This window comes from Theropithecus gelada, chromosome 11 (genome assembly GCF_003255815.1).
Source record: "Theropithecus gelada isolate Dixy chromosome 11, Tgel_1.0, whole genome shotgun sequence".
NCBI classification, from domain to species: Eukaryota; Metazoa; Chordata; class Mammalia; order Primates; family Cercopithecidae; genus Theropithecus; species Theropithecus gelada.
In genome coordinates, this window is record NC_037679.1 from 70,614,362 (window position 1) to 70,636,265 (window position 21,904).

General features: G+C 40.5%; 1 protein-coding gene across 5 annotated transcripts in view; it reads right to left on the reverse strand.

The window, feature by feature from the left end:
- The window catches only part of ATXN2 (ataxin 2), a 154,438-nt gene that overhangs the window by 93,958 nt on the left and 38,576 nt on the right, over positions 1-21,904 (reverse strand). For 4 of the 5 annotated variants that reach the window (XM_025401242.1, XM_025401243.1, XM_025401241.1 and 1 more), the window contains exons 2-5: positions 14,439-14,475; positions 12,702-12,761; positions 11,473-11,544; positions 10,836-10,986 (exon numbers count right to left, since the gene is read on the reverse strand). In XM_025401242.1, the coding sequence (XP_025257027.1) occupies positions 10,836-10,986; positions 11,473-11,544; positions 12,702-12,761; positions 14,439-14,475 (320 nt within the window). The remainder of the gene's footprint in view (positions 1-10,835; positions 10,987-11,472; positions 11,545-12,701; positions 12,762-14,438; positions 14,476-21,904) is intronic. The other variant, XM_025401245.1, reaches the window with a different exon arrangement.

Here is a 21,904-nt window from a genome sequence, read left to right on the forward strand (position 1 = left end):
ATCTTGAATCAACCTTACTCTTACTAGGACCAAACAATATTTTTTTATTGTCTAAATAAAATTCTATTTTATGTTAGAGGTTTTTCTTTTTTATATTTAATAAATGAAGTTATTGTTTTGACTTTGGCAAACATGTGATAGGGCAGAGAATTTCTATATACTCTAAAAAATATAAAACATAATTTGAATAAATGGAAGATGACCGTATCTTCATAAACAAGTAATACTTTTCTACTGTGTACCACCAACTATTCTGTTTAGCTTTCCATCACATAGTTCCATTCCACCTATTTCTTTCTTTTATCTCAGTAAGCTCTGTACTGCCTCCATACTGGCCTCAATAAATGCCACTCTCCATTTACTGCTTGGCCCCCGAATAAACACATATCTGTGTCTTAATAAACCACAGCAAAGTCGAGGCTGTAAACTTTCTAATGGGTCAGTTTTAAGAGAAGAATATTGTACCACTGAGAGTTCTAGCTAGCTCACTAGAATGACAACTCCCAAAGTCCATGGCCCCAACTCAATCTCCTTTCCTGCCCACTGATCTGGACCAACCTAGCTACAAGACTACTTGTGTATCCATTATTTCATCTGTCTATGTACCACAGGGCACTTCAAAGGAGAGGCTATCCATCCTGATCACTTGCCCAGCTTTAGTGCTGCCTGCCTGCCTGCCACATCTAAAGCCTACTGCATGCACTCCTCGCTACAAGGATATGCCTACTTAGCTGCAGGGCTGTGGCCTACCTGCCCTAGCCCTAGTAAAGCATCATCCATGAATGAACTTGAAACACATTTAGACTTCTCAGGCCCCAAGGCTTCCTAGGTCATATCCTGCTCTGCAATCTGCCTCTTCATTACATGACTGATACAGCATTTCTAATGTCACGCCCTTCTGAAGAGATCCCTGTTTGTTACTCGTATTCTGTTACTTAACACAGAGCTATCAGACCAAAAAGACAACCATATGAGAACACAACAGCACAACACCAGAATAAAACAATCTGTAGAATTTTATTTCTCACTGTTCTATAATTACACATTCATACTCCAACTTCTTCCAACTACTAAAATCTACACAATTCTTTTATTTTTTATTTTTATTTTTGAGATGGAGTCTCGCTCTGTCGCTCAGACTGGAGTGCAGTGGCATGATGTCAGTTCACTGCAACCTCCGCCTTCTGGGTTCAAATGATTCTCCTGTCTCAGCCTCCTGAGTAGCTGGGATTAGAGGCGCACGCCACCATACCAGGTTAATTTTTTTTGTAAAATCTACAGAATTATTTGCATCGCTGACTCCATTTGTTATTCAATGTCACGCAGTTCAGTATTCCATTTTTCTTGAATTCATTCACATGCTTTTGTATCTTTAACTCTAAAAATGCTTAGAATAGAGTACATGGCGTACATGAACTCCCTGAAGAAACCGTGAACACTATGAAATTACATATAGTGTGAGCACGGTGGCTTGCACCTATAATCCCATCACTTCTGAAGGCCAAGGTAGAGGACTGCTTGAACCCAGGAGGTAAAGGCCAGCCTGGGAAACATAGTGAAAACCAGTGTCTAAAAAATATTTTAAAAATTAGCCGGGCATAGTGGTGCGCACCTGTAGTCCCAGCTACTTGGGAGGCTGAAGTGGGAGAGTTGCTTGAGCCAGGAGGTTGAGGCTACAGTAAGCCATGATCACACCACTGCATTCCAGCCTGAGTGACAGAGCATGACCCTGTTTCTTAAAAAAAAAAAAAAAAAAAAATTAATTTTTAAAAGAATTACATTACATGTAAAATCTACGTGTGTGGTGTAAATTTTTCTAGGGTGAGGATATACAGTTTCACTAGGTATACAGTTTCACAAGGTTCTCAAAAGGGACCCAAAATAGATGCTTATAGTTCTCTGTACTGTCCATAGCAACAAGCACAGCAAGGAACACATCCCAGAGCTCTCTAAGTATCTGTTGGATGACTATATATGTAAGACCACTTACAGCTTTTTCATTCTTTCCATAAAATAATGCTTCTACAAAAGTGTATTAAGGCACTGAATTTCATTTATTCAAACACATTTATACTGAGCCTGTACCATGTGCCAAAGCACTATACCAAACCATAAGAATAAATAATACAGTATCAACTGTCTTACTTTGAGCACAAGGAACTCAAAGTATAACAGGGGAGACAAGCACATAATTTTAATACAACATGGAATAAGGGCAATGATATACACGATAGGAGGGAACTTGTGTGTGGTAGCTGGCAGTGTGTGTCATGTGGCAAAAGCAGCAGGCAAAGAAACAGACACTGGGGACACACATCTAAGGGGGGTGTGAAGGAAAAGCAGCCCAGGAATGAGAAAGGGAAGGAATGATCAATAAACATAAAAAATACAGAAGAGCAAATTCTGAAGGAGGGTGAAACGAACATTTAAGTGCAGCAATAAAGACAGAAAAAGATTCCACAGGACCTGGCAGTTAGAGGTTCACGGTAGCCTTAGGCAGGATAATGGCTAGAAGAATTCAGGATTAAAAAGAATCCTTTTGGGCCGGGCACAGTGGCTCACGCCTATAATCCCAGCACTTTGGGAGGCTGAGGCAAGCGGATCACGAGGTCAGGAGATCGAAACCATCCTGGCTAACACGGATGGTCTCTACTAAAAATACAAAAAATTAGCCGGGCAAGGTGGCGGGTGCCTATAGTCCCAGCTACTCGGGAGGCTGGGGCAGGAGAATGGCGCAAATCCAGGAGGTGGAGCCTGCAGTGAGCCCAGATGGTGACACTGCACTCCAGCTTGGGTGACAGAGCGAGACTCTGTCTTTTTAAAAAAAAAAAAAAGAATCCTTTTTAGGATGAGCAGGAAGCGAATAGGTTTTCAGGCTAAAAGGAAAGATTAAGTAGAAAGGAGGATGTTGAAGAGTCCAGAGAGAAGTGGTATAAAAGAACAAGGAGAAAATAAGACGGCCGGGCGTGGTGGCTCACGCCTGTAATCTCAGCACTTTGGGAGGCCAAGGCAGGTGATCACTTGAGGTCAGGAGTCCGAGACCAGCCTGGCCAACATGGTGACACCCCGTCTCTACTAAAAATACAAAAATTAGCCGGGCATGGTGGCAGATGCCTATAGCCCCAGCTACTCAGGAGGTTGAGGGGGGAGAATCCCTTGCACCTGGGAGGTGGAGACTGCAGTAAGCTGAAATTGCACCACTGCACTCCAGCCTGGGTGACAGACGGAGACTCTATCTTTAAAAAAAAGAGCGAGGAGGTAGGTAGAAGGGAGAGAGTCAAGGGCATGATTGAAGAAGTTGGCTTAAAAATCGTCTCTACTAAAAACAGAGGAAAAACAATAACGAGGCCAGGTGTGGTGACTCATGTCTGTAATCCCAGGATTTTGGGAGGCCAAGTCTTTTGGAAGACTCTTAGGCCCAGCAGTTTGAGACCACCCTGTGCAACATGGGGAAACTCCATCTCTACAAAAAATATAAATATAAAAAATTAGCTAGGCATAGTAATATGCATATATAGTCTTAGCTATGTAGGAGGTTGAGGTGAGAGGATCACCTGAGCCTGGGAAGTCGAGGCTGCAGTGAGCTGTGATTGCATCATTGCACTCCAGCCTGGGCAACAGAGCAAGACCATCTCAAAAAAAAAAAAAGATGGCACGGAGGAGGAAGATAAATTTGTAGATAAGGAAGGGAGTGGTCAGTTGATGGAGATCTTTTCCATTAACCAACCTTTTCCTTACATGATTTTTCACTAAATGTGACAAAGAATCTGTTAAGCGAAAGTAATTCTTCAGACTAAATCCAATTAAAATGGTCATGAATAAGGAATCGCAGGATATTATATAGTATTAGAATCAAAGCATGCAATTAGTTATAAGTTTAAAGGACAGAACATGTTCTGTGTTACTTCACCAAAGCCAGTATAGCATGTATTTTTGATCAGTCCTAAATAGCCCTAAATGCAGTGGAAAATATGATTTAGGCCAAGGGCTGGCAAACTTTTCTGTAAAGAGACAGTCAAATTTTCTGGCTTTGCAAGCCCTACAGTCAGCTACAACTATTCAACTCTACGGCTACAGCCATGAAAACAGCCATAGATAATGCACAAATGCATGGGCATAGCTATGCTACAATAAAATTTATTTACTGATGGGTAGATCTGCTGACCCCTATCATCTAGGATGAGAATCCTACTAAGAAAATGAAGCAGTAGGAAAAAGTATGAGGAACAATGGAATAAGAAAACAGAAGTAAAGCCATAGTTGAGTTGGAGTAAAGAGAAAAACATGAATAATAGTGCAACAGGAAGAGCAGAAAGAAAATGAAGGAAAAAAAATAGAGGAGAAAGGAATACTGGAAATGGATGGAAAATCAAGTAAAAAACAAGCAGAGATAACAGGACAATTCCAAAGGTACACGAACACAGAGCGAAAAGCGGCTGATAAGAAGTTTTGGCAAAATGAAGAGAATCTCAGATCTGTCTACACTGGAATTCAAATAAAGGATAAATAAAAACTGATTTTCCAATGATAATCTGATGGTCTCCTCTAATTATGAATGTGCCAAGGGGACTCACAGCTCATAAGATGTAAAGCTACTTTCAGTTTGTCAGTAAATCAACTGGAACATGTATAACATTCAAGAGACCAAATGAAATTTATTCATCGTACCATAAGAAGTCACTATTTCTAAGCCTTTCACTCATTTGCATATATGCATGAGTATAACTTTTAAACTTTATTGAAATCAATGATGTTAGCATCAAGAACTTAAAAGTCACACTGACCTTACTCATGTTAAAAGGTTTCCCCAGCAGTGGCTCACGCCTGTAATCCCAGCACTTTGGGAGGCCCAGACGGGTGGATCATGAGGTCAGATCAAGACCAACCTGGCTAACACGGTGAAACTCTGCCTCTACTAAAAATACAAAAAATTAGCCAGGCGTGGTGGCGGGCGCCTGTAGTCCCAGCTACTGGGGAGGCTGAGGCAGGAGAATGGCATGAACCTAGGAGGCGGAGCTTACAGTGAGACGCGATCGCGCCACTGCACTCCAGCCTGGGCAACAGAGCGAGACTCCGTCTCAAAAAAAAAAAAAAAGAAAGAAAGAAAGAAAGAAAAGGTTTCCCCAGCAGCCGGGTGCAGTGGCTCACACCTGTAATCCCAGCACTTTGGGAGGCCAAGGTCGGGGGATCACAAGGTCAGGAGTTTGAGACCAGCCTGGCCAATATGGTAAAACCCCGTCTCCACTAAAAATACAAAAATTAGCCTGACATGGTGGCAGGCGCCTATAATCCCAGCTACTCCAGAGGCTTAGGCAGAAGAATCGCTTGAACCTGGGAGGCAGAGGTTTCAGTGAGCCAAGATCATGCCACTGCACTCCAGTCTGGGCGACAGAGCAATACTCCGTCTCAAAATAAAGGTTTCCCTGGCCGGGCACGGTGGCTCATACTTGTAATCCCAGCACTTTGGGAGGCCTAGGCAGGTGGATCACCTGAAGTCAGGAGTTCAAGACCAGCCTGACCAACATGGAGAAACCCTGTCTCTACTAAAAATACAAAATTAGCTGGGCATGGTGGCACATGCCTGTAATCCCAGCTACTCGGGAGGCTGAAGTAGGAGAATCGCTTGAACCCAGAAGGCGGAGGTTGCGGTGAGCGAAGATTGCATCATTGCACTCCAGCCTGGGCAACAAGAGAGAAACTCTGTGCCAAGGAAAAGGAAACAAAAAGGTTTCCCCAAAAATAAAGTCAAAGATTTAAAATACACACACACACAAAATCTTGAACAACATAATAGTCTGCATCTTGTATTTCTTGAGTTTTTTTTTTTTTTTTACTTTTAGTTTTAGTTTTATTTGTGGAAAAATCCTTTAACAACCATGCAACTTACTTTGGCTGGGCGCAGTGGTTCACGCCTATAATCCCAGTAATTTGGGAGGCCCAGGCAGGCGGATCACCTAAGGTCAGGAGTTTGAGACAAGTCTGGCCAACATGGTGAAACCCCATCTCTACTAAAAATACAAAAAGTACCCAGGTGTGGGTGGTGTGTGCCTGTAATCCCAGCTACTAAGGAGGCTGAAGCAAGATAATCGCTTGAACCCGGGAGGCGGAGGTTGCAGTGGGCCAAGATCATGCCACTGTACCCACCCTAGGCAACAGAGCACGACTCCGTCTCAAAACAAACAAACAACTGAGATAAACAACAAACCACATAACTTATGTCACTGCAGTATAATGTTAAGAACATGAGTTAGGGCCGGGCGCGGTGGCTCACGCCTGTAATCTCAGCACTTTGGGAGGCCGAGGCGGGCGGATCACGAGGTCAGGAGATCGAGACCATCCTGGCTAACATGGTGAAACCCTGTCTCTACTAAAAATGCAAAAAATTAGCCGGGCGAAGCGGCGGGCGCCTGTAGTCCCAGCTACTCGGGAGGCTGAGGCAGGAGAATGGCGTGAACCCGGGAGGCGGAGCTTGCAGTGAGCCGAGATCGCGCCACTGCACTCCAGCCTGGGCGACTAAGCGAGATTCTGTCTCAAAAAAAAAAAAAAAAAAAAAAAAGAACATGAGTTAGAGTGGAAAAGCTAGATTTGTGTCCTCACTTTAGCAAGTTTCCTAAATATGCCTCTGTTTCCTCATTTATGATGTGGATAATAGCTGTACCTGCTACGGAAACAAGTTGTGATGATTACGTGAACAAGTGTAGGCAAATCTGTTAGCACAGAGTCTGGCACATAGAATATGCACTCAAATTGTAGTAATATTATCAACCTTAAGAATCTGACAGCACTATTACAGAAGAGAATTATAAGATAAAAGCTCAGAAACGAAATCAATTCCTAACTTTTAGGAAACTACAATGTCATATTAGTATACTCTAATCATTCACCCACTTCTATTATAAAAAACACTCAATCCATCTATCCATTCAAGATGTAGAAAAGTACTACCAAATGATAACAGCAGAGACTATTTCAGGCAGTTGCTGATTCTGAGACAGAAAGGGGACTGTGAGGCAAGAAAAAAAAGCACAAATTCTTTTTTTATTCTGTCGCCTGGGCTGGAGTGCAGTGGCACGATCTCACAATCTCTGCCTCCCAGGTTCAAGCAATTCTTCTGCCACAGCCTGCCCCTGAGTAGCTGGGATTATAGACATGTGCCATCATGCCCGGCTAATTTTTTAATTTTTTAGTAGAGATGGGGTTTCACCACGTTGGCCAGGCTGGTCTCGAACTCCTGACCTCAAATGATCTGCCCACCTTGGCCTCCCAAAGTGAGATTACAGGCGTGAGCCACCGCACCTGGCCTAGAAAGCACAAATTCTCAAGGCCACAGAACAGAGCCACTCCTGGGATCTCATCACATGAAGGCCATAGCTCACACCCTTGACTGCCCAGAGCCTCACCCAGGCTAATTATAATTAAACCAAGATCTTTAGAAGTGAAAACATTTTTAAAAACTCCCCGCGTGACTAAACGTGAACCCAGCATTAAGAAGCATTGATTAAGCCATACCTTCCTTTACTTTGGGAGTAATCTGAGTAAGTCTCTAACACAAAATAATAAAAATCCAGATGCAGTACTAAATGCCTTAATTTTGTTATTAATGAAACCATGCAGCCTGGCCAACATGGCAAAACCCTGTCTGTACTAAGAACACACACACACACACAAAAATTAGCAGGGCGTGGTGGCATGTGCCTATAATCCCAGCTACTTGGGAGGCTGAGGCAGGAGAATCGCTTAAACCCAGGAGGCAGAGGTTGCAGTGAGCCAAGATTACGCCACTGCACTCCAGCCTGGGCAACAGAATAAGATTCCATCTCGAAAAAAAACAAAAGAGAGAAAATCATGCCAATTAATAACTCTAAAACAGATTTATCCATACTGATTGTACTTCCAAATTAATACTTTTCTTCTTTTATAGAAGAGAGCAATTTCTGCCTGGATAGTCTTAACTTAGCTTAAGAGACCTGAAAAGTCCTAAACACATGACTTAATACTATTTTCAGGATACTATACACTGGACACAATTGTATAATTCACTAAAGCACTCTAAGTTTTGAAATAAGATACCTGGCCAGGCGTGGTGGTTCACACCTGTAATCCCAGCACTTTGGGAGGCCAAGGCAGGTGGATCTCGAGGTCAGGAGTTCAAGACCAGCCTGGCCAACATAGTGAAACCCCCACTCTATTAAAAATACAAAAATTAGCCAGGCACGGTGGTACACACCTCTAGTACCAGCTACTTGGGAGGCTGAGGCAGGAGAATCGCTTGAACCTGGGAGATGGAGGTTGTGGTGAGTTGAGATTAGGCCACTGCACTCCAGCCTAGGCAACAGAGCGAAACTCCATCTCAAAAAAAAAAAGAAAAGAAAGAAAGAAAAGAAGAAATAAAATACCTGAAATTACTCCAATAGTAGATGTCCTCATCAAGAAAACTAATTCTGTAATATATAGCAAAATATACCCATCCCCTTATGAGTATAATGAGATTTTCAAAGTTGTCACTCTGATCTGTATTTTCTTGCCTTTCTATAATGAACTAAAATTATCTGAGAAATAAAGACATAAAGTAATAAAAATTTAATGACATTAATTTTGAAGAGGAGCAAGGAATGGACCATCACAAACATCTCAAAGTAATATTCAGTCTTCCACATTTGGGAAATGCCAATTCATCATAAAAACAAAAAGACAATGCATACTGTAAATGGCTATTAAATGACCTGATACCCAACAGAGTAAGGAACCTTTTTTTTTGTTGTGGCCAATACTCTTTCTAGAGTGTTATGTATTAAATTCAACTAAAATTTTATCTTCCAAAATCAATTTTTGAATTTATAACAGTGGAATATTTCAATAGTATAAGTATAAATAATTTAGTACTCATAGGCATAAACAAAAATCAACTCCAAAGGTAGCTGCTAAAAAAAGACTTGTTTATTTGTATAGGATGCTGAAGGCCTCTTAAGACAAAGAGTTGTGAATCAAAGACAAGGACATTTGAGAAGATTCAAAAACAGAACACTGTGCTTTCATCAGCATATCAAGACAGTTAAAGAATACCCAGTACTGTTAGCCTCTGAAAAAGCAAGCCAAGAGAAAGACTCCTAAGTCTAAGAGAAAGAAACCTGGTATATTATTATTTCCATGTAACAGTGTAGAAGAATCAGCCCAACAAAAAACAGCTCTTGGTATAGATTTGAATACTGAAAATCAAATTGCACTGAATTACAATTTACAACAGAATTACGTATTTCACTACAGAATTTGGCATATACAAATAAATAAAAGAATTTTAGAACCGGCTGGGCGCAGTGGCTCATGCCTGTAATTCCAGCACTTTGGAAGGCCGAGACGGGCGGATCATGAGGTCAAGTGATCGAGACCATCCTGGCCAACATGGTGAAACCCCGTCTCTAAAAAAAATACAAAAATTAGCTTGGTGTGGTGGCACACTCCTGTAGTCCCAACTACTCAGGAGGTTGAGGCAGAAGAATCGCTTGAACCCGGGAGGCAGAGATTGCAGTGAGGTGAGATGGCACCACTGCACTCCAACCTGGGGACAGAGCAAGACTCCGTCTCAAAAAAAAAAGAATTTGAGAACCAAGTTCAGGATTGCCCAGAAGTGCCTTGCAATATGTTACTGAACATTCAATAATGCTCTGCAAATGAGTAACAGGAATTCCCACTTTGTTCGTCAATGGACACTTAAAAAGAGACTAAATTTTTAATATAACCACATAATCGCTTTTAAATTCTCAAAATCTTGACTCATATTCTATTTTTTAAATATACATGTTCTACTTCTTTACCCTTTTTCATTTTCATTAGACAACTGTTTTCTACCAGCCGTTCTCTACCTTTCTTCCTTAGCCCTATGCTTTGATTTCTTTCCAGATTTGCCACATGCCCACTTAAAAACGAAAGCATTGTAGGACAAATGGGACAAAAAATTTTCAGTTGAATATAATCAGTAGCATTCTTGACCACAAAACTGTAGAAAATGCTTTACAAACTAATTTTTTAAGAGATCACAAAAACTCTATTTTTCTCTAAAGTACTAAAAGTTTTTCCAACAAAAATGCATTAAAATTCCCATTTTTCGGCCGGGCGCAGTGGCTCAAGCCTGTAATCCCAGCACTTTGGGAGGCCGAGACGGGCGGATCACGAGGTCAGGAGATCGAGACCATCCTGGCGAACACTCCCTGTCTCTACTAAAAAATACAAAAAACTAGCCGGGCGAGGTGGTGGGCGCCTGTAGTCCCAGCTACTCGGGAGGCTGAGGCAGGAGAATGGCGTGAACCCGAGAGACAGAGCTTGCAGTGAGCTGAGATCCGGCCACTGCACTCCAGCCTGGGCGACAGAGCAAGACTCCGTCTCAAAAAAAAAAAAAAAAAAAAAAATCCCATTTTTCTAAAAAATTGCCTTACTTGGGTTATTCCAGAAAGCAGATATTTCTTTTTTCTTTTTTTTTGAAACGGAGTCTCACTCTGTCACCCAGGCTGGAATGCAGTGGTGTGATATCAGCTCACTACAACCTCTGCCTCCTGGGTTCAAGCAATTCTGTCTCAGCCTCCCTAGAAGCTAGGACTACAGGTGCACGCTACCACTCCCGGCTAATTTTTATATTTTTAGTATGTTGGCCAGGCTGGTCTTGAACTCCTGACCTCAGGTGATCCACCTGCCTCAGCCTCCCTAAGTGCTGAGATTACAGGAATGAGCCACCATACCCGGCCCAGATATTTCTTTTAAAAAAGTTTGTAACAGCACTGTGGAAATCTATGCTTGAATAAATTTAGTAAACCATGAGGCATATTTAGGAAATCAAAACCCACCTCTTTTTGCATAACTGGAATCCATATCTTTAAACTGTACCACAACAAAGTCTGAACATTTGAACAAGATACTCTCCATTATTTCTTCACGTTTTGGCCCCGAACTGGATTCTGTACTTTTCTCATGTGCGGCATCAAGTACCAAATCACACTAAAATGAAAAACACAAGTAAGTATTCAAAACATTTACAAAATAACATTTGTTAGGAATTCTTTAGCTCATCAAGGTACCAGTTCTTATATGCCTTTGACAAAAATAATCTCAAGAGAACCTGATAATCACATCGTTTTTCCAACGAATACGATTTATTATCCATTCCATCATTTAAAAAATCCTCACTTCTAAATGTTTTTTGTTGCTATGGTTTGTCTTAAGTACATTAATAATAATTTTTTAAGAGAAAAAAATTAACCACTACATCCCTCTATTAGTTCACAATGCTTAAAAGTGATTGAAATATTTTAATAAGCACACACATCAAGAAGTCTTTCTGATTACAAAAACCAGTCTATAAAATAATCAGTATTTGAAACTGAGGAGTAAAATCATTCAAAGTGGCTTTAAAAACTAGGTAAAGCACTGACTATGAATACGTTCTTTTACTTTGTAAGAAAAAGAAAAAAAAGTAAAAATTACCTTCGGACTGTAGGTTTTAAAAACTCCTTCATATATACCTCCATTTTTCACTTGTACTTCACATTTGGAGCCCTAAAAACATATAATTAATTTATCAAAGAAACAGTATATTATCTGGTCACCAGGGATAATTGTTTTCATTTTACTTTTTATACCTCATCAGGCTTCCTTCAATATTAGGTATTCACTAACAAAACAATAAAAAAATTTCAAAACATTAACAATACACTGAACTCTCGAAATTCTTCAGGAGGCTCTACTCAGAGCTTGCAGTACGAATTTTAATACTGAAGCCAAACATGTCTGACCCCAGCTATTTTGACAAAATAATGTACAAAAGACAATCAACTACTAATATTATTTTACACACACCGCAGGGTTAAAAAGAATACAGTTGTCTGTTGTTATTGGTAGGGGAATGGTTCCAGGACCTCCTTCAGATACCGAATTACATTATACTTAAGTCACTTACATAAAGTAATAGTATTTGCATATAACTAAGCACATTCTCCCAAATACTTTATCCCTAAATTACTTATAATATCTAATATAATATAAATGATACGTAAATTGTCATACTGTATTGTTTTGGGAATAATGACAAGAAAAACGTCTGTACATCTTTGGTTCAGATGCGACCTTGCATCTTTTTTCTCAAAAAAAGAAAAAAAAATTTTTTTTTTTTTTTTTTGAGAAGGAATCTGGCACTGTTGCTCAGGCTGAGTGCAGGGGCATGATCTTAGCTCACTGAAACCTCCACCTCCCAGGCTCAAACAATCCTCCCACGTCAGCCTCCCAAGTCACAGGGACTACAGGCACGCACCACCAAGCTCGGCTAGTTTTTTTACTTTTTGTAGAGACAGAGTTCTGCCGTGTTGCCCAGGCTGGTCTTAAACTCCTGAGCTCAAGCGATCTGCCCACCTCGAACTCCCGAAGTGCTGGGATTATAGGCGTGAGTCACTGTGCCTGGCCTTTTTATCAAATATTTTTGATCCAAGGTTGGCTGAATTCATAAATATGGAACTCACAGATGCAGAGGACCAACTGTACTGTTACAATGAATTATATTAGACTGGATAAAGGGAGTTCTAACCTATTTCTCTAAATCATCCTGACTAAACATGATCTAAGCAATGTTACTTTGACAATCATTTATCCATATTTTAACTTCATGGAATTACTTTATTCTACCCCCAAGGCAGTTTATCCCCAATAATCTAATAACTTACAACAACTGATGTAAGTATATGAACCATCCTCATATTTGCATAGATTCCGTCAAAAGAAATCTGGAATATTAAAAAAAAAAAAAAAAAAAAAAAGACTATTAGAAATTAGTACAAATTGAATCTCCCTTATCTAAAATGCTTGGGACCAGAAGTATTTCAAACTGTGGATTTTTTCGGATTTGGGGATACTGCATTATACTTAGTGCTTGAACATCCCTAATTCAAAATGTGAAATTCTAGAGCATTTCTGATTAGGGATACTCAGCCTGTATTTACACTTGCATATAAAATTAATGTTTATTTTGTTGCAAAATGTTTAGTTAGGTTTATGATACCTTACGTGTATTAAAGGAAGATTTTGTTTATTTAATACTCTGCTTCTGTAGAGAACAGAAGGAACAGAAGGTCAGGTTTTCAAGTGTTATCAGCCATACCAACTAACGATATTTTGACTAAACGTGATATAAAAAAGCAAAAGTCAACTTCCATAAAGGAGGAAGGACACAAACCATAAGGATGGAAGACAAATCAATGGTTGGAAAGAGAGGAGGGTTCACTAAAAAGTGATTTGAGGGATTTTGGTGGGCAATGAAACTGTTCTATTATCTTGATTGTGGTGGTAGTTACACTGATTGTATGGATTTGTTAAAACTCACAGAAATATACCCTAAGAAGGGTAAAGTATAAATAAACGGGCTAGGAAGCCAGGTCATAGCTTCACAGAAAAACCCTGACTAGGTTCTTCCAGCATATCTGCATCAATGACAGTGCTTAAGTCTGATCAACCACACTATTCCATATTACTACTATATACGTGTGTATCTTCCTGACTCTTGTAAAACAATCTGTCTAATAAAGGCAACGTCTCAAAAATTTGTAATAGCTTCTCATTTATTTCTTCCATTACATGGAACTTATACCGTCTGCCCTTTAGGTCCAGTTCAATTTCATTGGTAACATTCCAAAATTTAGGACCAGAAAGCCAAAGTAGAAAAATGAAAGCAGCAGAAAAAAAGCACATTAATTCAAAATAAAAAGCATAAAGAACTCTGCAGACTCCACTCTTGGTATTCATAACATGTATCTTGGAGGTTTTTCACTTAGATTTGCACTTAGTCATTTAGAAAAGAACAAATGACTTGTTCTTATTATTACGCATGAAAAAAAATACTATTTACAAATGATATGGTTTGGTTCTGTGTCCCCACCCAAATCTTATCTTGAATTGTAATAATTCTCATGTGTCAAGGGCAGGACCAGGTGGAGATAAATGAATCATGGGAGCAGTTTCCCCTATGCTGCTCTCATGATAGTGAGTTCTCAGGAGATCTGATGGTTTTATAAGGGGCTTTCCCTGCTTCGCTCAGCACTTCTCTTTCTTCCCGCTATGTGAAGAAGGATGTGTTTGCTTCCCCTTCCACCATGATTGTAAGCTTCCTGAGGCCTCCCGAGCAATGCAGAGCATGAGTCAATTAAACCTCTTTCCTTTATAAGTTACCCAGTCTTGGGTATATCTTTATTAGCACTGTGAGAATACAACAAATAATTTTACATTTATGCATAGAATCATTAAAAAAAAAAAAACACATGTAGGCTAATAATAATATACTTAAACAGTCAAGTTATCTGTGATAAAATTCAAGAGAAGGGAATTTTTTGCCTTGGCATTTGGTCTGTGGTTAGAGATCATGTTTTAGCTACTAATTTTCCCCAATAAGTAACATTAAAGTTACTCACCGTAGACTGAGGCAGTCCTTTGTTACTGTTTCGACCTCTGAAAAGATTAAATATTATTTTTATTAAATTCAACAGGCTAAATAAGCTGAAAAATATTTCCAAACTTAAAATATAATTCCATTCAAATAAAGGAGAGGCTATCTGTGGGAAGAGCTCACCTAATATTAAGTCTAAAGGTTACCTAAGGATGGCTCTACCTGTGCACTGCTTGCCTGGAGACCCAGAATGGGTAGGGGTCATAGAAGGAAGGAAACTAGAAATAATCAAACTTTATCAAAATCAAATAAATAAAGTAAAATAGCCTACTGGAAGAAAAAAACTAATGTTAAATGCAAATGAATAATAATCATAGCCAGGCATGGTGACATGCACCTCTAGTCCTAGCTACTCAGGAGGCTGAGGCAGGAACACCAGAGTCCAGGAGTTTGAGGCTGCAGTGGGCTATGATCATTCCACTGCAGTCTAGCCTGGGCAACAAAGCAAGACCCTGTCTCTAAATAATAATCTTTACTCCCAAAGTAGCCAATCACTGTTATAAAGAGCTACTCAGAAGCAAAATACAGATTATATTTTTTATTTAACTGACACAGATGACTGACACCAAGCCACTTCCCATATTTCTCCCCCATCTATAAAAGAAAAACAGGTCATATGGGCTGGGCACGGTGGCTCATGCCTGTAATCCCAGTACTTTGGGAGGCCAAGGTGGGCAGATCACGAGGTCGGGAGTTCAAGACCATCCTGGCTAACACAGTGAAATCCCATCTTTACTAAAATTAAAAAACTAGCTGGGTGTGGTGGCATGTGCCTGTAGTTCCAGCTACTAGGGACGCTGAGGCAGAAGAATCACTTGAACCTGGGAGGCGGAGATTGCAGTGAGCTGAGACCGCCCCATTGCACTCCAGCCTGGGTAACAGAGCAAGACTCTGTCTCAAAAAAAAAAAAAAAAAAAAACCCAAACAAGAAAAACAGGTCATATGATTACAACCGCAGGGAAAAAAACACAAAACTGAAAATAAGCTAAATCATTCAAAGCACTTTCATTTCTAAATAATATGTGTCTATATGTGTGGATTGTTATAACAAGTGCCTTTCCTTGCCAACTCTCTCCCTCAGAAAAGATGCAGTACACAAAATTCGGCTGTCAAGTAAAGATGAACTCTATTTTTATGTGAATTACAGAATATAATACAACCTAAAGCTTATTCCACTGAAAAAGATTAGGGCCCTTAGAATAATTTAAAAACACCGTTAAAGTGAAATGTTACATTTCTCATAAACATTAGTCATGACAATAGGACTGGAATCTTGTTTTAATAAAATAATCACAGCACTCAAACCAAAATTCAAAACATTCAAGGAAAAGCACAATTCAGGGTCCAAAAAGTCTAGTAATATGACTGGTCCATTCCTAGAAGAGTACTCTAAACATTCTGAAGGCCAGTCCCAGCTTGGTCTCCAACTCTGTCACTTTCCTTACTTTCTTCTCTCATCCAGAAAACAATGACTTGAATCAAATGATATCTAGGATTCCTTTCATTTCTAACGTTCTAATTCTGTAACTTTGCCTCAAACATGGCACAGAGATAAACTTCTGAAGTCTAAGGAATATGACTAATAATTTATCTTTCATAGATCTCACTACAAAAAAAGACACCATACTAAGTACCTCACATGGAACATGTCTAATCTATCACCTCTACCTTACAGGTGAGGAAACTGAGCCTTACCAATCAAATATCTTGACCAAAATCATCCAATTCATGAGCAGTAGAGCTGGTATTTAAACCAGGTATATCTGATTCCATGTCTAAGTTTTTCATTTCTAGGTTATGCTGCCTCTTTGAAACTGTATCACAAGGAATAAACTACCTCATCTAACAGAAATTCTGTACTTTTTCAAACATCATTTGAATTTATGGCTTTAGTGGGGGGTAGCGGGTGGTTACTTATAGTCTGTACATGAAGGCAAAAATGCCTAAATCTTACTTAGAAGGATGATCTGGTATCCTGGTGGTTGCTGAGATGCCAAGTTACAAAACCTTGAACAAATGCCACGAACTGTCCTTAAATTCATATGGCCTCCCTACAAAGCTATGTAAAAGACTTAAAAACATAATCCCCTTTAAATAAGTCACATTGTTCTTTTTAGTGATTATGTGGTTACATCTTTAACTAATAAAAAGTAATTGTTTGACCATGGAGTTTACTCAACAGAACATATCATTCAACCAGGAAAGTATTATCATATAAAAAACAGTACAGAATACAGAAACCACTGATTTCCACTGATCTATGACATGGTTGGACACCCAAGAAGAATGTTAGCATATCGAAGCAGTATTCTCTGAAATCCATTAAAGTCTAAATTCTTGTTTCTTTTTGTATCCCTTCAAGTTATGCTTTACTTTTAATCTTTTCATTAATATCTCAAACCAAGTATTTTACTATTTAATAGAGAAACAAATACTGAATTGCAATAAAAAAAGGCCAAGAGCACATTTTAGACCTAAGTATATTTATGGTTAGATAGATCAAGTTTAACAAAACACTAATATCCAGGACTCTATGCTTTCAATAGTTGCCGAATATGAAATTCAAGTGTGACTTAAAATGTCAGTCAAATTAATATAAAGAAATTTACATGCTGAATGTGGTAGCTCATGCTTGTAATCCCAGGACTTTGGGAGGCTGAGGCAGGAGGATTACTTGAGTGCAGGAGTTTGAGATCAGTCTGGGCAACGAAGCAAGACCCCGTTTCTACAAAAAATAAAAAATTAGCCATGTGTGGTGGCACAAGCCTGTGGTCCCCGCTACTCGGTAGGGAGAGGTGGGAGGATCACTTGAGCCCAGGAGGTCAAGACTGCAGTGATCATGCCACTGCACTCCAGCATGGGTGACAGAGCAAAACCCTGTCTCAAAAAATAAGTAACTAAATAATAATAATACAGAAGGGAGAAATCAATGGGGTTGTAAATCAAACAAGAATGGTATGAGCTGATAACTATTAAAGCTGGGTGATAGGTGTTCAGGGGTTCACTTTACCATTCTACTTTCAAACAATTTCCCTTAAAAAAAAAAAAGAAAAGAAAAAAACCCACCTCTGATGTGATACAATAGGATAGACCTAATCAAGTTTACGGATCTACTACCAGTTTACGAGAAACATTAAGATGGAAGAATATATTAACTGATACCATGAGGTTACTCACAGTTTAAATCCAGAATGTAGTAAATGCAACATAAAAAATGACAGTTTTTCTTTTTTTTTTTTTTTTTTTTAATTTTCTGAGACAGAGTCTCATTCTGTTGCCAGGCTGGAGTGCAGTAGCACAATTTGGCTCACTGCAACCTCCGCCTCCTGGGTTCAAGCGATTCTCCTGCCTCAGCCTCCAAGTAGCTAGGACTACAGGCGAGCGCCACCATGCCCAGATATTTTTGTATTTTTAGTAGAGACAGGGTTTCACCATGTTGGCCAGGATGGTCTCGATCTCTTGACCTTGTGGTCCACTCGTCTCAGCCTCCCAAAGTGCTGGGATTACAGGCACGAGCTACCACACCCGGCCAAAGATGACAGTTTAACAAATAAATCACGTAGTACAAAAACACCATAGGAGGAGAACTTATAAATTTTAAAATACATATAAAAGCAATACATAAGCTGGGCATCATGGCTCAGGCCTGTAATCCCAGCACTTTGGAAAGCCGAGGTGGGTGGATCACAAGGTCAGGAGTTCGAGACCAGCCTGACCAACATGGTGAAACCCCGTTTCTACTAAAAACACAAAAATTAGCTGGGCGTGGTGGCACGCACCTGTAATCCCAGATACTTGGGGAGGCTGAGACAGGAGAATCACTTTAACCTGGGAAGTGGAGGTTCCAGTGAGCCAAGATTAGGCCACTGAACTCCAGCCTGGGCGACAGAGCGAGACTCCATCTCAAAAAAAAAAAAAAAATTTAATGCGCTTAAAATTGTTGAAATGGTGTATTACACATATTGTACCAAAATTTAGGAGAAAGCAACTCAGAATCTCTTCCCAAAGAAATTTCATTTGCAACAAGGTATGAAAGAGTTCATGATGCTTTCAAAGGCACTTGGTAGGAGGAGACTGGTAGAATCACTGGAGATAAGTGCTAAATCGTAGGTTGCCAAAACTAGGGAAAGAGAGCTGGGAGGACTCCTCCGTGGATCAGAACAAATTTAAAACACTGATCTCAGAAACTATCCCTTCAAAGAAGCTAAAATTTGATCAGATCAGTCTGTGGAGCAGTTTATGCCCCAAAGCATCACTGAAAAACAATGCAGGCCCTCCACATCTGAGGATCTCACACCCTCAGATTCAACCACTCGAGATGAAAAACACTTAAAAATAAATACGATAAAAACAAACACATAAAAAACATATAACAACTATTTACCTAGTATTTACACCATATTAGGTACTACAAGTAATCTAGAAATGACAAAGTATACAGGAGGATGTGCACAGGTATATGCAAATACTGTGCCATTTTATGAGGGACTAGAGCATCCATAAATTTTTATATCCAACAGGGGGGTCCTGGGACCAATCTCCCAAGGACACCAAGAAATGACTCTATAGCATCATCTAGTAATTAGTGTAGCTTAACAGCTGGGTACAGTCAGGAAAAGAGACAAAGCCATGCCAAAATCACTGTGATTCCAGAATGATGGTAGGCATACCCAAGGCTGCATCCCAAGAAAAGCAGCATCAGACGCGTCACACTGTACAGGGAGGGAAGAAGGATAGAACACTAAAATCATTCAGCCAGTCTTTAGACAAATAAGCAAATAACAGTAACAAAACAACCACCCCCCCCCCCCCCAACCATAGGCTAATGAGGACCAGTATCCAGAGTTACTACATTATTCAAAATGTCCAGTTTTCAACAAAAAATGACAAGACAAGCTAAGACACAGGAAAGTATAACCCCACCCACTGGAAAAAAAAAGTAGGCAATAGAAATTGCTTGTATAACCAGATGTCTGATTTAGTAAGAACTTCAAAAGTGGTCACTATAAACAGGTTTAAAGAACGAAAGAAAACCATAATTAATGCAGTAAAAGAAGGTATGATTGGCCAGGCACAGTGACTCATGCCTGTAATCCCAGCACGCTGGGAGGTCAAGGTGGGCTGATCACGAGGTCAGGAGATCGAGACCATCTTGGCTAACACGGTGAAACTCAGTCTCTACTAAAAATACAAAAATTAGCTGGGTGTGGTGACATGCACCTGTTGTCCCAGCTACTTGGGAGGCTGAGGCAGGAGAATCGCTTGAATCCACGAAGCAGAGGTTGCAGTGAGCCAAGATCCAGCCTGGATGACAGAGCAAGACTCCATCCAAAAAAAAAAAAAGATATGATTATCATATTGCATCAAATAAAGAATATTAATAAAGAGAAATTATTTTAAAGAAACCAAATGGAAGTCAAGTTGAAAATACAGTAACTAAAATGAAAAATTCACTAGAGAACTAAACAGAGATTTGAACTGACGAAATAACAATTTTGCAGACTGAGACAGATTATGCAATCCAAAGAACAGAGGGAATAAGGTATGAATAAAAATGAACAGTCTCGGTCGGGTGCAGAGGCTCACGCCTGTAATCCTAGCACCTTGGGAGGCCAAGACGGGTGGATCACGAGGTCAGGAGATGGAGACCATCCTGGCTAACACGGTGAAACCTCATCTCTACTAAAAACACAAAAACAAAATTAGCCAGACGTGGCGGTGGGCACCTGTAGTCCCAGCTACTTGGGAGGCTAAGGCAGGAGAATAGTGTGAAAACAGGAAGCGGAGCTTGCAGTGAGTCGAGATCACGCCACTGCACTCCAGCCTGGGCAACAGAGCGAGACTCTGCCTTCAAAGAAAAAAAAAAAAAGAACAGTCTCTGGCCAGGCATGGTGGCTCACGCCTTAATCCCAGCACTTTGGAAGGCCAAGGCAGGCGGATCACCTGAGGTCAGGAGTTCAAGACCAGCCTAGCCAACATGTTGAAACTCCATCATTACTAAAAATACAAAAACTTAGCCAGGTGTGGTAGCAGACGCCTGTAATCCCAACTATTCGGGAGGCTGAGGCAGGAGAACTGTTGATCCCAGGAGGTGGAGGTTGCAGTGAGCCAAGGTCGTGCCACTGCACTCCAGCCTGGGCAACAGAGCGAGACTCTGCCTCAAAAGAAAAAAAAAAAAAGAATAGTCTCTGGTCGGGCATGGTGGCTCACGCCTTAATCCCAGCACTTTGGCAGGCCAAGGCAGGTGGATCACCTGAGGTCAGGAGTTCAAGACCAGCCTGGCGAACATGCTGAAACTCCATCATTACTAAAAATACAAAAACAGCCAGGTGTGGTAGCGGACGCCTGTAATCCCAACTATTCGGAAGGCTGAGGCAGGAGACCTGTTGAACCCAGGAGGTGGAGGTTGCAGTGAGCCAAAGTCGTGCCACTGCACTCCAGCCTGGGCAACAAGAGCAAAACTCCATCTCAAAAAAAAAAAAAAAAAAAAAAAAAAAACCATAAAAAATGCTACATTAGCAAATATTCACTTGGCCAGGCGCAGTGGCTCACATCTGTAATCCCAGCACTTCAAGAGGCCAAGGCAGGTGGATCACCTAAGGTCAGGAGTTCAAGACCAGCCTGGCCAACACGGCAAAACTCCATCTCTACTAAAACTACAAAAATTAGCCACGTATGGTGGCACATGTCTATAATCCCAGCTACTCAGGAGGCTGAGGCACAAGAATCACTTGAACTCAGAGGCAAAGATCATGCCACTGCATTGCAGGCTGGGCGACAGAGTGAGACTCCATTTTTGTTTTTGTTTTTGCTTTTGTTTTGAGACAGAATCTCCCTCTGTCGCTCAGGCTGGAGTGCAGTGCCGTGATCTCGACTCACTGCAACCTCCACCTCCAGTGTTCAAGCGATTCTCCTGCCTCAGCCTCCCAAGTAGCTGGGACTACAGGCGTATGTCACCACGCCCAGTTAATTTTTTGTATTTTTAGTAGAGACAAGGTTTCACCATGCTAGCCAGGATAGTCTCGATCTCCTGACCTTTTGATCCACCCACCTCAGTCTCCCAAAGTGCTGGGATTACAAGTGTAACCACCATGCTCGGCCTCCAGACTCCATCTTAAAAAAAAAAAAGAAAGAAAATATTCACTTGCCAGGTACAATGGCTCACGCCTGTAATGCCAACTAATCCAAAGACTGAGGCAGAAGGACCACTTGAGACTCAGAGTTCAAGACCATCCCGATCAACTTCGCAAGTCTCCATCTCTAACACAGTTTTAAAAAACAGTCAGGTGTTATGTGGGTGTCTGTAGTCCCAGCTACAGGTGCGAGGTTCACTTGAGCCCAGGAGTTTGAGGCTGCAGTGAACTATCATCATGCCACTGCACTCTAGCCTTGATGACAAAGGACTCTATCTCTTAAAAAAGAGAAAAAGGA